General features: G+C 35.5%; 1 protein-coding gene across 5 annotated transcripts in view; it reads right to left on the reverse strand.

The window, feature by feature from the left end:
* The window catches only part of SNTG2 (syntrophin gamma 2), a 167,574-nt gene that overhangs the window by 96,172 nt on the left and 54,124 nt on the right, over nucleotides 1–17,278 (reverse strand). For all 5 annotated transcript variants that reach the window (XM_081944824.1, XM_081944823.1, XM_081944822.1 and 2 more), the window contains exons 6-8: nucleotides 16,215–16,302; nucleotides 10,902–10,993; nucleotides 465–592 (exon numbers count right to left, since the gene is read on the reverse strand). In XM_081944824.1, coding sequence (XP_081800950.1) covers nucleotides 465–592; nucleotides 10,902–10,993; nucleotides 16,215–16,302 — 308 coding nt within the window. The remainder of the gene's footprint in view (nucleotides 1–464; nucleotides 593–10,901; nucleotides 10,994–16,214; nucleotides 16,303–17,278) is intronic.

Below are 17,278 nucleotides of genomic sequence, written 5' to 3' on the forward strand. Positions count from 1 at the left end.
TGCATCTCCAACGAGAGTACATAGAAATGAAGCTTCAAGCTGGGAAATTTCTAATCTATGCTAACCAACTTCTATCAGCTTTCATTCCATTTTCCGAGATAATCATTTGCTTTTCAAAATATTTCAGTTGCATTGATAGATTTTAAAATCTTTGTAACAGAAATCTTTATAACACTTCATATCTCAGTAGATCACTACATTAAATAAATAAAAATCTTCATAGCTTGTATGGAAGCAACTTATTTCTTTGAACTTTTCCATGTATGATGCCTAAACAAACTAGCCATTTTTTCATTGAATGAATAAAGCCCAATTATTTCTTTATATGTTTAATAGATATTATTGATTACACAGCTTTTGAGAAAGCCTATACCTTGTTAAAATATTTACAAAGATCCACTATCTCCGAATAAACAACACGTGCAAGTTAGGTAACCCAACATTTTCACTTTCATATTACAAACCTTAATTTATTTGTTCCAGCTTTGTATCTCGAAATTCGAGCCATTGATAGAGGAACTGATAACGTATCCAGCCAACGCTTCTCATATTTTGGTTCATTAGCTGTGGGTGAAGAAGGTGATGATGGTGCCTGAACAGAATAAATAAAAAACAACAGACCACATTATGTAAAAAACATAAATATTTGTATGTGGATATGCTATTTTTCTGGGTGAATAGAATACAAGTAATAATACTGTTTAGAAAATTTAGATTGCATAGAAGAAATAACAATATCTTTGACATGAAATATTGGTGGGTTATTTCTCTCTATTTGATGCACAATAGTGCCATTATTATTTTTGTTAAATACATAAACCTCACACCTAATTGGAAAGCTAGTTTATTGACAACATTTTCTTCTCAATATCTTATTTGCTTCATTAGCATGACAATGATTGGAAATTTTTAACTTTTTTTTTCCAATATTTGCAAAAATAGAATGACAATCTTGATGTAGTCGATCCTGAAAAGGTTAAGCAGATTCCAGTTTGGTAAGTAGCTAGTTGGAGACCTGGAAATCCCAGGGCTGTAGTCTAGATTGGGAAGTTGAAAAAAGAAGAGAACAATGGCAAACTGTGTCCATGTTTTTGCCAACAAAATAATATAGATACGTATATCCAAGTAATCATCAGTAGTTGAATATACACTTATATATTCTAAATACTGTATATCTCCTTCTATTTGGTTTTCTTTTTGAGTGGATGGGAAGGTAGAGTAAGTATATCCAAGTAATCATCAGTAGTTGAATATACACTTATATATTCTAAATACTGTATATCTCCTTCTATTTGGTTTTCTTTTTGAGTGGATGGGAAGGTAGAGTAAGTATGATGCAGCATTAGAATTCCAGTGCTAAGACTTGCTTCATTTCCTACATAACAAGTGTATATGCATACTATGGAAAATTTGCAGAAAATAACCCTTTTCAATGAACGATTCCTGCTTTTCTAAGTGTTGTCTGTCATGACATGGTAATGAATATATTTATTTTATAACTGAGACCAATTTGAAAAGTTGTACTCTGCTCTTCTTTTTCCTTGAAGCTATGAAAGATCGCAAGGATAGTTTTTTTTTAAAAAAAAAACAGCCATCTAAGAAATAGTGGTTAATTGAAGGAGTTCTCTTATTAGCCACTGAAGAATCAACAAGGTACACAGTAAAAACAAGAAATAATTTTGGCTAGGGATTTTCAAAGCCCTAAAGAGAAGAAACCAAAAAGCAGGCTTTGGCCCAGCTTCACAAATGTATGAAAAATACTACCTTAATAATCAATCATACCAATATTAAAATTACAGAATTGAGCTGCAGTCTTTCATTACAGAACATGAAAAATGTAGGCATATCAGATAAGATCTTTAAAATTTCAAACAAAACTGTGATAAATTATAATAGTGCACAATTATGACTCACTGGGTCTGGGAAATAACTTCTTAAATAGGACACAGAGAAAAAATATATATGCTTAGCTGAACAAAATCGTGGCTTATCCACCATCAAGCCTCTTTTCTTTTGAAACAGATCAATACCAAGTTTCCAAATTTCTCCTTTTCTTTGTTCTATCCAGTCTCTTTTCACACTGTTTTGTGTTACCCAGTGTTGTATTCTTTACACTTTGAAGTACTCCTTTACAACTAGGCTTTCAATACCATACAACAAATGTGTACTAGCCTCTCCACTGTTAGAACAATTTTCTTCTTGAGTCCCCTGCTTTCCAAAATGCTATCAGTATAACTCAGTAGAACCATGTACAAAATTAATTGTATTAATCTAGTCTTCTTCTATTTTTTTTATTCTTGGACTACAACCATAAATCTGAAATATTATTTAATAATGCTTACCCTCTTTGATTCCAACCTTGTTCATATTCCATTACTACCTTCTCTTTACCGTATTTTTCGCCCTATAAGATGCACTTTTTTACTCCAAAAAAGAGGGTGAAAATCTGGGTGCGTCTTATAGGCCGAATGTAGCCACCTGGGCAGTGGTGGGTTTCTGCTGGTTGGTCAATGAACGCGGAAGCCCCGCCCCTGTCACTCACTCGCAAGTCCTTGGCGTTTTTTTGCATCGGGGCGGGCCCGTACTCACTAAAGCAAGTCGGGGAAGTCCTTTGCGCCAGCTGGAAAAGGTCTTCACTTCCCCCCCCCTTGCAGCATGCCCCGATGCAAAAAATGGTGAGATCTCTTCTGAGAAATGTCTTCTCGGGCTGGCCGGATCTCTCTCCAGATCAGGCAATCTTTAAGCAGGCAATCTTTAAGCAGCGCGCCTTCTTCTCTCTGATCGCTGCCTGCTTAAAAAGGACGAGGCTCCGCTGGGGGGGAGGGATCCCCCTCGCAGGCGATCTTTAAGCAGGCAATCTTCGGAGCCCATCCGCGGGGGGGAGGGATCCCCCTCGCGTTCCTCATCTTCCCGGATGGGCTGGTAAGGGGACAGAAAAGGTTGTTCTCCAGTTGGGATGGAGAGAGGGACAGACAGACAGAGACACACACACACACACACACAGACACACACACACAGAGTGAGTGATTGAGTGAGTGAAAGACAGACAGACACACACACACACATATACACACAGAGTGACAGACAGAGAGGAAGGGCAGAGAGAGAAACACAGAGAGATAGAGAGAGAGGGAGGGAGGGAGAGAGAGTGAGAGACAGACAAACACACACATACAGAGTGACAGATGGAGGAGGGAGGAGAGAGAGAGAGACAGAGATACAGAGACAGACAGACAGACACACAGAAAGAATGACAGAGAGAGACAGAGGGGGGGGAGGGAGAGAGAGACAAAGAGCTAGACAGAGAGAGACAGACAGACAGACACACAGAGAAACAGAAAGAGAGAGAAAGAGAAAGGCAGAAAAAATGAAAAAATAAAAGAAAAAAAAGAAAGTGGGAGAGAGAGATGAAAGAAACAAAGAAAGAAAACTTATGACCACAATTGAGCCCAAAATTCTGGTTGCTAAGCAAGAGCGTCGTTAAGTGAGTTTCACCACAATCTCCTTTTTACAATCTCCTTTCCAGCAGCATTCACTCAAACCAGATACATATGAGGGGGTTATGAGACCACTAGATGAAATATGGCTGGATAAGAGAGCACCAGATGAAATATAAGGGGGGAAGGGAAATGAAGAACATATTGGTAATATGGGGTTCCAATAAAAACATTACAGCCTTATTTTTGTTACTTTCACTGTTTACTGACTTTATTGACGGTTAATGAGAGTAAAGATAGTTCTTAATATGTTACATGGTTGACATAAAATTGTTCTTAAACTGCTGTTAACTTTATATAGTTGATATAAAATATTTTACTACAGTATTTGGTTCAGAATCTTTTTTTTTCTAGCTTTTCCTCCTTTAAAATTGGGTGCGTCTTATATTCCGGAGCGTCTTATAGGGCGAAAAATACGGTATATATATGGAAAGAGCAACTTTCTATAATGCATTTCAACTCTAAATCAAAGGCCTATATGAACACTACAGATATAAACTTCTGTCTCAGATATATCAAGGCATGTGATGCCATCCTAAATAAACTCAATTCAGAATGGGGATAAGACATTCAGGTAATTCTTGAGAAATAGCAGGCCATTTAATGACCGTTCAAAACAACGACTGACATCCCAAAAGTACATACAAATCTGTTTCAAAGTTATGAACAGATTCACCACTCCTGAGGTTGTTCATATTTATGACAGACCACGGGGCTGCTGCTGTGCCTGTCTTCTCCCCTCAACCCCCTGCAGCTTTTAGGCCTTCCCCCACCATACCTTCCGGGAACCCTAAAACAGCAGTTGCTATCTGCACCTATCAGCTGGCCCCAAGCAGGAGGCTGCAAAACTCCCCTGCACCTCTCTAGGCTTTGGGGAAACTGGCCTTTGCATAAAAGGCAGGTTCATGACCAGCTTCCCAAAACCTTTCTTTTGCTTTCTCTCCTCCTTTCTCCAGGCACATTGCTTCAACAAAAACAAAAACAAAAAAAGCTGAGAGGGACGAACCTGTTGACCTCCCCCACCCCACCCCCTACTAGGTGCTAAAGCTAAATTTGCCCCTTGTTCTCCAACTGGGGTGAAATGCTACCAGTTCGGATGGGTTCACCGGAACCAGTAGTGAAATAAGCTACCAGTTCAGGCAAATCAGTATTTCTGACAGTCAGCTGTGATGTGTGATTTATCAAAAACGTGTGGCACAGCAGATCCCCCCCCTCGCTGTTCTACTTACTTTTGCCGCCCCGCTCAGTAGCAGACTCCGCCTACCCACCCGAACGTCGTCATGTCCATTTTTGACGTTCTGTGTGTGCGTGGAAGGTCCTGCGCATGCACGTAGGTGGTGCATGCGAGCAGAGCGTGCACTCACATTTATGAATCGGTAGTGAAGATAAGTAGATTTCACCCCTGCCTCCAACCAATATCCCTCTTAAAAACCTTGCCTTGACTCCAGGCTGAAGAGAAGAGGAACCAAGCGAGCAAGAAGAGAAGAATCTTTCTGCAGCTTTTTCCCCATGAAGTAAAGAAAAAAAAATCCCTGAAGATTAGTCCAGAAAATGAAGGACTCTGGACCTTCTCAAGCTTTAGATCTGCCGGCCTGCCTGTACAGGCTAGACTGTAGATTGCCTCTACAGACAGTCAAATGCACAGCTAAAGCCTGCAAAGTCCCCATGTCCTCCATTTTCTGGCTCAACTTGTAGACATCATTTATTTTTTAACTTCAGGGGGCTGAGGAAAGATTTTCTCTCCTGCTTGCTTGTTCCTTTAGTCTTCAGCCTGGAGTCAAGGTAAGGTTTTTAAAAGGGACAGTTGGTTGAAGAGCAAAGAGAGAATTGAGTTTTAGTACCTACTGGTAATTCGGGTTAACAATTCACTAGTCTGAACAGGGATGTCTGGTCTTTTTCATGAGGCAGTCTCATTTAACATTATTTTGACTTATGACCCTGATGGGCAGGCTTCATTATAGTCGTAACTGGAAGATTACCTTATAGTCTGTGATCAAACAGTAAAAGCTGCATTTTTCCATTGGTAATTACTAGTCCCTGGCAAAATAACCTCACAGTAACTAGAAGAATCATGTAACATTTATTATGTAATAATTTACATATGAGAGGCAGATGCTTCACTTGGCCTAACTGTTGAGCCAATCTTGCACCTCATACTGTTCAATAGAGAATGCTAATTCCCTATATAAATGCCCTTCCCTCACTGAACAAATGAAATCATATGAGTACCACTTTTTTACACACACACATGAGATGGCGGGAGAGGGAGGGGGGAGAGAGAATTGTTTTCTAGCAGGAGAAATAATAATATTTTGGTTAGAAAATAGGAAAATAGGACCTATATGCCCAAAATTGGAATATCAAACTATTGCCTACAGCATGGGATGGAATAAGTATGGAGCCTGGACATTGTGTTGGTGGATGTATTAGGAAGTGATGATCAAGGCACCAAGTTTTGGTCTCACTGTTTTGGGAGTTTTAATCATTGTTGTGAGCCACCCGGAGTTGTGGTACATAGCTTGTTTTAACACATGTTTTAACTAAAGAAATAAAATAAGCAAATATAACAACATTTGAGATGCCTTTATTATAAAAATTAAATATTAAAAGATGGATAATTAAAAAAATCATTTATCATCCCTTGAACTAAATATATATATATATATATATATATATATATATATATATATATATATATATATATATATATATATATATATATATATATATATATATATATATATATATATATATATATATATATATATATATATATATATATATATTAATGTGATTATTAGAATAATCAGCCTAGATATCAACATATTAGTACTATAAATTTCTGAATGTTAATTTTATCCAACTGTTAATAAGCATTGAACTTTCTGTTCTTTCACCCCATAGAACTGAACGACTTGGTACGGAGGCCCATTTAAGATGCCTTAATAACAAAAATGTCACCATCATTTTTGGCTTCCTATATGGAAGACTTACATGAGAAAAAATCCCTTCATTTTTATTGCCATTTATAAGGTTGGACAAATATATTTTAATGTCATTGTTATTCTGAAATGTTTAATCTTCGGAATGATCTGTGGCAAGTTTTTCTTCCCACTCAATGTTGGTTTAGTTTTAACTTAACTCTATTATGTAGAATGTTTTCATAAATCTGCAGTTTATTATATAAGAATGCTATCTTCCATTTATTTACAATTATGATAGTTTCAAATTTTAAAAAGCTACAGAAAACCCTTGTAATCTGCCATACAATTCTGAATACAATAGTAAACATGCATATTAGGTATGTATTAATATAAGTGACCAAGTAATGATAGGCCTAAACAGTTCTGCTTCTACAGAAATTCTGCCTATGCATTTGCATGCCTGAATTCCCTATGTTTACTGGGAATGTCTGCAACAATGGGGAGTTTTGTTTGACTGAATACATTTGCACTATTTTCCACAATATGATTTATAGGGCACATGGAAATTGAATGTGCACAACTATCTCCAGGATTTTTAAGACATGAGAAGGATCATATGCAATAGAACATTAATTAGTCAATTATATTTATATACTGACTTTCCATTAGCTGTACAGATGATACTTATTTGATAAGAAAATAGAAGAATCTGCATTAATTGTCATTGGACTTTAAAGTTATCTTTAATCTATATTATATTATAATACACACACACACATCTAGTAGTAAATAACATAATTTTATATAAAAACCTGATGGGCACTAAATTTATATTAACACATTATCAAAAATTGATCAAGAAATTACAGGTTGTATGTTCTTTGTATAATTTTAAAATTATTTGGTTCTACTGTTTTGCCTATGAACTGTTTATCATTAAATAGTTCATAGGAAAAATCATTTCATGCTTGAAAGGTGAAATATTTGCAGAGGCATTTCATGTAAGTGAACAAACATTTCATTCAAATATTACAACTACAATACTGTAGACATAAATCATCTTCAAGATTACTGACTGTTCTTGATAATGCCTTTAAACAACAGCATTCTTGCTGAATATGCAATGACTGTGTTGCAGTACTATAAAATAATTTTCATCATACTGACTGATTTTTGGAAACATTCTGCCAATTTTGGGGAGTAAATATCTAATTGCAAGATTGCACTGAATATTTGGGCTGATAGGTGAGTTTCTAGATTGTCTCTATTGTATTGTGCGCTTAATTTGGTGGATCCTAACAAATAAAATGATGGAGAATTTAATATTAAGTTAAATTAGCTTGAGACCAAAAGCCTTATTATTTAAAAAAATATCCTGAGATATTCTTTTCCTTTATTTTCATACATTTCCAAAGTTATACTTAATTTTAACAAAAAGGTTAAATAATCATATTGCTTGTAACATAAATTTCCCAAACTGTAATTAATAGTGACAGAATATTTATAGAATATTCACTTATTTATGCCCATTATTCTAAGGTCTCTAAATAACATTAAGAATCTAAGTATATTACATGTGGTATTGAAATAATGTACTATATTATCTTCTACTGAGAAGATGGAATAATAGATGGTCTATATGATTAGATTTAATAATATGTTGAAATATTTAACTATTTCTATATAATACTTTATGGCTATAACTTTCTTCATATATCACTTCTTTAAATCACTACTTTTATATTGGTTTTGATTACATCAGCAATATAATATTTTTGGTTGTACTTCATCATATCTTCTAGTTGTTATACTTTACTAATAAAATATTTAAGTGTTAAAAAATACTCAAATTCTGTCTGATGATCAAACTATATTAAACATTAACTAAAAGTATTTATTATTTACTATATTAAATTAGTACAGTAAAGTAGTCTAAAAAGCATTTAGCAGATTTCTCCCTGTTGTGGGACTCAGCTGCATGCAGTAGTTTTCTCAACCAATTTTTTCAGGGTTATTTAATTAAATATCAGGTTTTTTTTACTTCAAAATACAAAAAACCCTATCTGATCTAATAGACATCCATGTCATACCTGAAATTCTTCAAATGTGGGGTTAAGTGATTGCTTTGCTTTTACCTTCAATTTCGGAAGTAGAATATATAGTATTTCTATCTTGTTGCTAAAATATTTTTTTTTATTTTTCTCTTACTTTTGCTGGGTCTTTACAAACTCACTCCCCCTCCCCCAAATATAAATAGTTTTAAAGCATTTTCCTGGTAATCTGTACTGCTCTTTATCTATGGATTTTATTTCACAGATGCATGTTTTGAATGAAAAAAAGATGATAATATATAGGTGAAAACAGATGAATAACTGCATTCTAGTAAGTCTTTTTTTAAAAAAAAGGCAGGTTAAAAAACAAACACACATTCTCGTTCTCATAAACATGATATGGAACAAGAAAAACTAACAGACTTTAAGTCCATGCCTTGTATTAATATTCTGCAAGTGCCACAGCAGCGCAGGAGATGGGATGATGGTTCTTTGAAAACGCCAGAGTGGTTGGAAAAAGATACACACCAGAAATAAAATATCCAACAGTATGCAACTGAAATTGATGCCATTTCTACTATTACTTTTTTAATTAACATTTCTTAATCATCTCATCCATCTATTGGGATTACAGTTTAATCTGGTAAATGCAAATTTGTGTATTTATGCTTTCAAAAAATAAGCTAAAAAGGTAATACTTTCTTCATCATTATTTGAATCATGGCTTCTTGTTCTCGAAGAAATATTCAATTTTTCCCTGGATGGAAACCTTTTGTATCTTAAAAAAAGGACCTTATAACTTTTTTGCATGGTGAGATGAAATACAAAGTCTTTTGTTGACATTCCTGTCCCTTGCACCATGAAGCCCACCTATGGTATAAGGCATCTTGTGTGGAGTGATGTAGTATATCAGAGGATTCAACTTCAGATAACTAAAAGAGAGTGGCTTTTCCCAAATAATCAGCATGCTTTTTGCTCTCTTCCATTTTCTTCAGTTTTGCTCCAAATCTCCCTAGTTCCATCCAGGGAAAACAGAAATATGTACACAGTGAGCAGCCATTTGTCTCCATAAGTTGAGCTGTGATATCAGATAAACAGAGGCATATGTCTGTACAGTCTGATGGTCTTTGTTGCACTCGCCTTTGTATGTACTGCCTGAACAAGTATTCTCTTTCTGCCTTACAGCTCAGTGCAATGCTAAAGTCTGTTTACAGCATATTGCGATTTAAATTAGAGAAGCACATTTTTAAAGAACTGCAAATGTATTACACAAGAATGCTTCACCACCACAACATACATATGCAGGTGGTCCTTCTTTAGCGCCTGCCTCTGATAGCAACCATTTGAAAATATAATGGTAATTAATCATAATAAATGGTGTAAAATCATTTACACTGTCTGCACCTGAGACAGACAGACATTGGAATGAGAGAATGCTAACATTGCAACACAAGATATTATCTGCCTGCCTGCCTGCCTACCAACCTACCTAATTTTGTATAGCAATTCACCTCACAAAACAAGTGACTCTGGGCAGCTTTTATCTAAATGAGGCAGAAGCAACCAGTTATCTCGTTAGTGTGTCTCTTTCTTTTTCATGTGGTTTGCTTAGAAACCATTTGTGGTTGCTAAATGAGGACTAAAGGCAATGTATCTAGCCTCAATTTAGTGTCTTTCTGGACTGAGTTCAACTCAGAAAAATGAAATGATCCAACAATAAAACTTGTCTGGATAAGATAGAGGAAATCTCTACGGTTCTGTATTTTGCTGATTATCCCATCTATTCAGTACACTCATCCTTTCTCACTGAACATCCTAGCTATCATAATTTTTTTCCTTCCTAGGATTCATATCCTAAAAATAGTCCCAAGACATTGATGTAAATGAAAATTGGTGCAAGCAATATGATGATTATATCTCACTCCAAACATTTTTACTACTTTTGCCAACAGTTTATTATTTATTTTAAACAAAAAAAAATATCCTCTCATAATGTACATTCACTGACAGATATGTGGCTACTGCTGGCTCTGCTACTGTTATACCAAGCTATTTTTGAGTATTTTTTGAGGCACAGAATACTTATTATCTTTCTGCATCATAAGCTAAGACAGTTATAGAAAGTAAAATTCAAGTTGTTTCATTTTATTTAAGAAGCAGATCAACAAAGTAAAGTCACCTTTGAGTGCAACTCAACTTCAGATGACTTAGGCTGACACATTAAGACAATTTTCTTGGCAAGTTATGGAACAGGTTTGCCACTGTCTTCTTACTGGATTTTTTTTTTTTACTTCCCAATATAGACTACAACATTGATTTCTATCCACATATTTGCCAGGCCTGATCCTGCTTAGCTTTCTAGATAAGGCAAAGCCAGTGACGTGCTGCCATCATAGCTAGGCTATTAATAATAATATTAATCTACTTACTGTATTTGTTGAGTTTCCATTTAAATGTAAACCACTGTCAAAAAGAGGGGAAGAAGCACGGCTACTGTGATCACTTGATGGTGCAGGGGAACCTGAAATGGGGTATTTTAAAAATAAGTATTTTCTTCTAAGTTTGAGCTTACCAGAGAACAATTAGCATAAGTTGATTTAGGGAGAAAAAATCCAATGCATGCAAACCACTTGATTTGTTTATACAAGTAAAGGAAAATATATGATTTAATTAATTTATGACTTAGGGCAAAGATATAAAGCTGGCATTGAAGCTGAGGAAATAAGAGTTTGAAATGCTTAATCAGGTTTAATAGTATACATTCATTTTTCTATAGAACTCAAATTTTAACAGCAGCCTATGGAGACATGTGCCAAATATCTGTACTTCATCTTAATTTCTATACTAGAAATTAAACCTATAAAGAGTGATTGAAGAATGGTGACTTTTTTTGATCTCATCAAGTCAAGAAGATACCCAACAGCACTTTTAAAGTAAATGAAATAATGCAACCCTGAAAAAGATCAAGAACAGTTCTTCGTCATTCCATAGGCCAGAACAAGAAATAATATGTTTAAATTACATCAAAGTAGATTTTAGTTGAATGTTAGACAAACTTCATAATAAGATTAGTTTAGCAATCAGTTAATAAGAGAGGGAAGGAACTTTCATTCACTCGATATTCTCATGCCAGGATTGAAGTAGATGCTTTAATTTGGATTCTGGTGCAACCATTCAGGAAGAATAAGTATTCAATTTTATAACCTTTTGCTATTAAAAATCAGTTCTACACAGGGACTTCTTATGACATTACTGCGTATCAGCAACTACATTATCAAAAAAGCATTTTTTTTTGTTTCTACACTTTATATTTATCTGTTACTGATTCATTTTTCCTTTATCTTTAAAATTCTTTTTTATTGATTTTACCAAATAAACAATCACAAACCACCTTAAGGTCTCAGCAAATGTAGCAAGACAGTAGTTCAAACTCACTCAGGAGCTTGTAGTTAAAAAGGCAATAGTCAGCACTTCAACAGAATATCCCATCTACTGCAGGCCTCCAATTTTAATGCTAAAGTTATGGGAAAAATTGCAACTAGAGGACTAGAAATTAAAGTACTAAATACTAAAAGTTATTGGATAAATTAAAGCTGGGATACATTCTTTGACAACTGTTTTGAGAGAAGAGGACAATAGTAACAGCATACTGAAAATTCAGGTCAGATTTGTTTTGGAGACTTATTCGGGGAAATAAAAGGATAGTAGATTTCTAATTGCATTGCCATTCTCACACCTGGATTTAAAAAATAATAATCTGAAGGGCCTTTGTGAAAATTGCAGCATTTACTTCATTCTATACAATTGGAACTAAATCTATTTGTTTTTAAACATGGATAAGGAGTCTATTAAAATAATGGACTTTTGCTCCCAAGCAACCTCAAACAAAATACATGACATATCCAGTAATTTGCAGTTGAAGAACTATTTCGAAAGCTTTTCAAACAATACTGACAAAATGGCCTGTTTGACATTGATAATGATGCTTATGATGAAACCTTTCCAAAGAGGCTACTTTTAATTCCTTACAGTTAAATTCAGAATTTATGCATATCTGCTCACAACTAAAAAGAGAAAAAAGACTGCAATATTGTTTATCCTTCACTCTTTTTATAATTCTTCCTGTATTTTGAGAAGAAACATAATTAGTTTTAAAAGCTTCCAGCACAAATCAAATTTCATAACATTTTAAGTAGCAATCTTTCCCCTGTTTAATGGGTTATGTTTCTTGGGATGCAATTATTAAAAATGAATTTGATGCAAATATTATATAGAGAGCAAAGTATCATTGCATTCAAAAGCAAAGTTCCATAGCAATCAAAAGCATACATAAGATGATTCACAATTAAAGCAGTATAAAAGTTAAAATCTTGATTCTCTTGAAGCTATCATATATGATTTTGGAATAGACAATGTGACAGGCTGGGCATCTTTGAGACTGCTGCAGATATAGATTCTGCCCATTAAATTCAAGAGCACAGAAGATTTATTTATCTGTTTTTGTTTGTTTGCTTGTTTATTTATGTATTTATTGGACGTATATGGCCACCTATCTCACATGAAGACTCTAGGCAGCTAACAACAAAGATGCCTTCTAAGCACCTGTAGGCTCTGTATTGACAGATGGTGGTGACAGGAGGAAACCCCAAAGTAGAAAGTGTCTGTGAGAACCCCCTTCTTCTGGAACAGCTTGTCTCCCAGGAAAGGTAGCTCCAACTTTCCAGCCCTCCCAGAAGCTCATTAAAAACCTGGCAGGAATGTTATCATTAGTTTTCCAAGGATTAATTATAATTTTTAACTGTCAATGTAAACCATGTTGGTTTTATTGTACATTATTACCAAAGAAGTACTGCAAGATTGGAAAATGTGGACACATGGAGCCTATAGAATCTCCAAGAGTTAGGGACGATTGAACTGACAGCATCATCATCACAATACTGTTGTATTGCATTTTCATTTTTATTGTTGCATTGGCTGCAGCTGTTACTTTTGTTTATATATTTGCAAAAAATATTTGGGAAGCACTGAATAGCAGCTGCACACATACACACATACACACACATCTCTCTCTGTGTGTGTGTGTGTGTGTGTATTCCATAAAGTCGCCAGTATATTTGGAGAAATTGGGCAAAAAATATACAGTATATTTTAAGAAAATTGTCCATGAAAATAATTTCCATTTTACTTATTTTTTTAAATTACCATTATGCCATTTATTTATTTTTAAATTACCATTGGGCAGACGGATGACTAAATAAAAATAAAACTGAGACAGAACAGGTATACCCTTCTACCTCTCCTTCAGCCTCCCTTAATTCTCTCAAATTTGTTCTAGAATATTAAGAGGGATGTAAATCTGATAATGCACAGTATATAAAAAGTTGAATTTTTTTTATTAGTTTTTATATTTCTTGGTGGGGAATCTTTCTTAGGATAAATACTATTTCAGTAATTAATATTTCTCCCCTTTTTTTTTTGTGTGTGTGTGTGTGTGTGTTCCTGCGCGCATGACAGTGGTGGGTTGCAGGCGGTACGTCCCAGTAGGGGGGGTACCGGTGCCTGCCCGGAGCATCAGGTACCATTCTGGTACGGTGCTCCAGAGGGCCCACCCACCCGTCCGTCATCCTTACCTGTCTTTAAACTTTTGGCGCTTCCGTGCACGCACACAGCATGTACAGTGCCTGCGCGATGCTCTACTGAGCAGCTGGAGAATCGTAGAGGTGTTGCTGGAAGGTACTATGCATGCATGCACTGCATGTGTGTGCGCAAGTGCTGCGCACGCTCTTGTGGAAGATGCCAGGCCCACTACTGGCGCATGAATATGTGTTATTTAGAAAACAGGGCATAAAGATGTCTTGAAAGCTATACCATAGTTGAAGAAGCCAAGGAAGGTATTTATTCATTAGATTGATTTATTGCAGAGGTGTCAAACTCAAGGCCCACAACCACATCCAGCCTGTGGGGTGCTTAGATCTGGCCCATGGGGCTGCCATTGAAACAGCAAAGGACTGGCCCGTGGTGCCTCTGCCAGTGAAAATGGAGCTTGGAAGGGCTTAGATATACCCATTGGGGGGGGGGGGGGAGGCCTACTTCCAATTCTCAAGGTCACACTACCAAAATTGGTAGGTCACCTAAATAGCTTGCTTAGTCACTAGGATTGTCAGAATTCTATACTTCTTCTCTGATGCTATCTGAACCTGTCTCTTTCTCAAGCATCAGGTCTAACACCAAATACGAACACCCAACAGCATATTTGCAGTATATTCATGTCATGACAAAGCTGTATAACAATGTGAAAAAAGTGGGTGCTCCACAATATAAAAATAGAGTAAGCTCCAAATCCTGGCCAAGGATATTCATTTCCCGCATCCTCATTTCAGAGGGCAACTAGTGCTACAGACAAGGCATGCTTTCAGAGATCCAATAAACAGCATTTCTGCCATATCAAATTGGCTTGGAAATTACTATGGGAGAAAGTTAATGCCGCAAGTAACTGGGCTCTGCCTCATATGGGGCTTTCTAGTTAACAAGCAGCACCTTGAATCCAAGATACCAGTTATTTCCAACAATGTCTAATTTTTAAAGGGGCAGCTGCAGCCTAGTGCATCCAGGTATTCAGGAGAAAAAAATCATGCTATATGGGCATAATAAGGAATGTCCTATGAGTTGCCTATTTGCTTAAAATTCTCATAGTATGAGCTAATTGACTAGTGAGCTGGCTTAGTTTAGGTTAAGGTAAACGTGAACACTGTAAGCTTTTGCTGATGAAATCACATGCTTACATATAGGCAAGAAAAACCAAATTCACAGTTATAAACTAGGCAGTACCTGGCTTAAATGTAGCAACTGTGATAGGGAACTAGGTGTCCTTGTAAACCATCACTTAAATAAGAGCCTGCAGTTTGCTGCAGCTGCCAAAAAAGCCTAATGCAGTTCTAGGTTACATCAATAGAGGGATAGCATTAACATCACATGAAATGATCGTGTTGCTTTATGCTGCAATGATGAGACCACATTTGGAGCACTATATTCAATTCTGGTCACCACGGAAAAAAATATGCCGATGTTGATTCATCTATACTAACCAAAATATGTCTGTATATGTTGGTTATACAGATAGTTCTCAACTTACAACAGTTCATTCTGTGACCGTTCAAAGTTACAACAGTATTGAAAAAGTGAATTATCACAATTTTTCACAACCTTTGCAGTACCCCTATGGTCATGTGATCAAAATTCAGACGCTTGACAACTGGTTCATATTTAGGACAAATGCAGTGTCCTGGGATCATGTGATCACCTTTTTGCAATCTTCTGACAAGCAAAGTCAATGGGGAAGCCAGATTCATTTAACAACCGGGTTACTAACTTAACAACTGCAGTGATTCACTTAAGAATTGTGGCAAGAAAGGTCGTAAAATGGGGCAAAACTCACTTAATAAATATGTCTCACTTAACAACAGAAATAATGGGCTCAATTGGAATCGTAAGTCAAGAACTACCTGTACAGAATATCAGTCCAGCCAGCCACATCCTAGTCAGTTGGCAGTTTACAAATTGCTATAAACAAATAAATATGAAGGGGGCAAAGACAAATTTTAAATAATACAGCATTTTGATCTACAAGCTTTCCTTAAATAAAGTACTCATGAAAGATGTATTAGGTATGAAAAAGTGTCCATTTGTTATGAGAAATATTGCACCAGAAAACATTTTACAGATATCTGTTAATTTCTCCTTACCCAATGGGAGCTTTAGAAATGATGGTACTTCCCTGAGGTATTGAACGGTGATGGCAACTTCATCGCCAGCATTTCGCAGTAGTTGCACCTGTCAGTGTGATAAATAACAGCTACTTTATACCAAAGAGCCGGCCACAGAGATCCAAATAATGTACATCAAAAAGCTGCATTCTCACTATATGTGTCAGAAATTCAATATTCAACTTTATCACTGGAATGAAGATTACCTTGAGGATCAAACCGCAACAATTATAAAGCTTAAGTGTATCCACCACCAAGGAAGGGATGAAAAATTAAAAATATGAAAAACATTCTTAGTTCCTACACAGCAAAAACAAACAAATAAACAAATGCAATGTTTCAAAGCCATTTCTTCTGTAACAGAAGACAATCCAGCTAAAGGAAAATGCTTTAATTTCAGTGTGAGATTGAACCAATATAGATGTATGGTTATATTTTTACAATCCCAAATTTATGAGATTTAAAGGTTTTCCACTCTGGTTAGATTATTAAATCCTGGCAGAATCTACAGTATGATTCTGGCTGCATGCAAAGAATATAAGAATGCTGAGTTACAGTTGAATTGTTGTTCCTAGAAATGTAACATTTGGGAACAAAATGATATTAATATATATTAAATATTAATGATTTGCCAATTATTTGAATGGTAACCTAACATTTGCAGTGCGGGAAAATTCAAACTCAGTTTGATTTCACACTTAATTATAGAGCAGTAAAAATAGTAAATACCTAAGTAGAAGATTCAAGACAAGCTACTTTATACCAAGTATATGTGTGTGTTGTGTATTTTTCCCTTATCTATACTTAATCCTTTATTTCAAAATAAAATTTCACTTTAAATTACTGGTTAGTAGCAAAAGCAATGAGCACTTATGATAATATTTATAATATTACTAGTACCATTCAATTGACAGCAAGTGCTAGCCAAGTATTCTCACTAAATCACACAGGGTATATTACTGCAAACTGTACACTCTCCTTACAGAATAAACTGGGTTTTTTTTATATTCGTGAAAAGTCCCAGTTAACATATCAGCCCAAAT

This window comes from Natrix helvetica (assembly GCF_964273705.1).
Source record: "Natrix helvetica genome assembly, chromosome: 2".
Lineage (NCBI taxonomy): Eukaryota > Metazoa > Chordata > Lepidosauria > Squamata > Natricidae > Natrix > Natrix helvetica.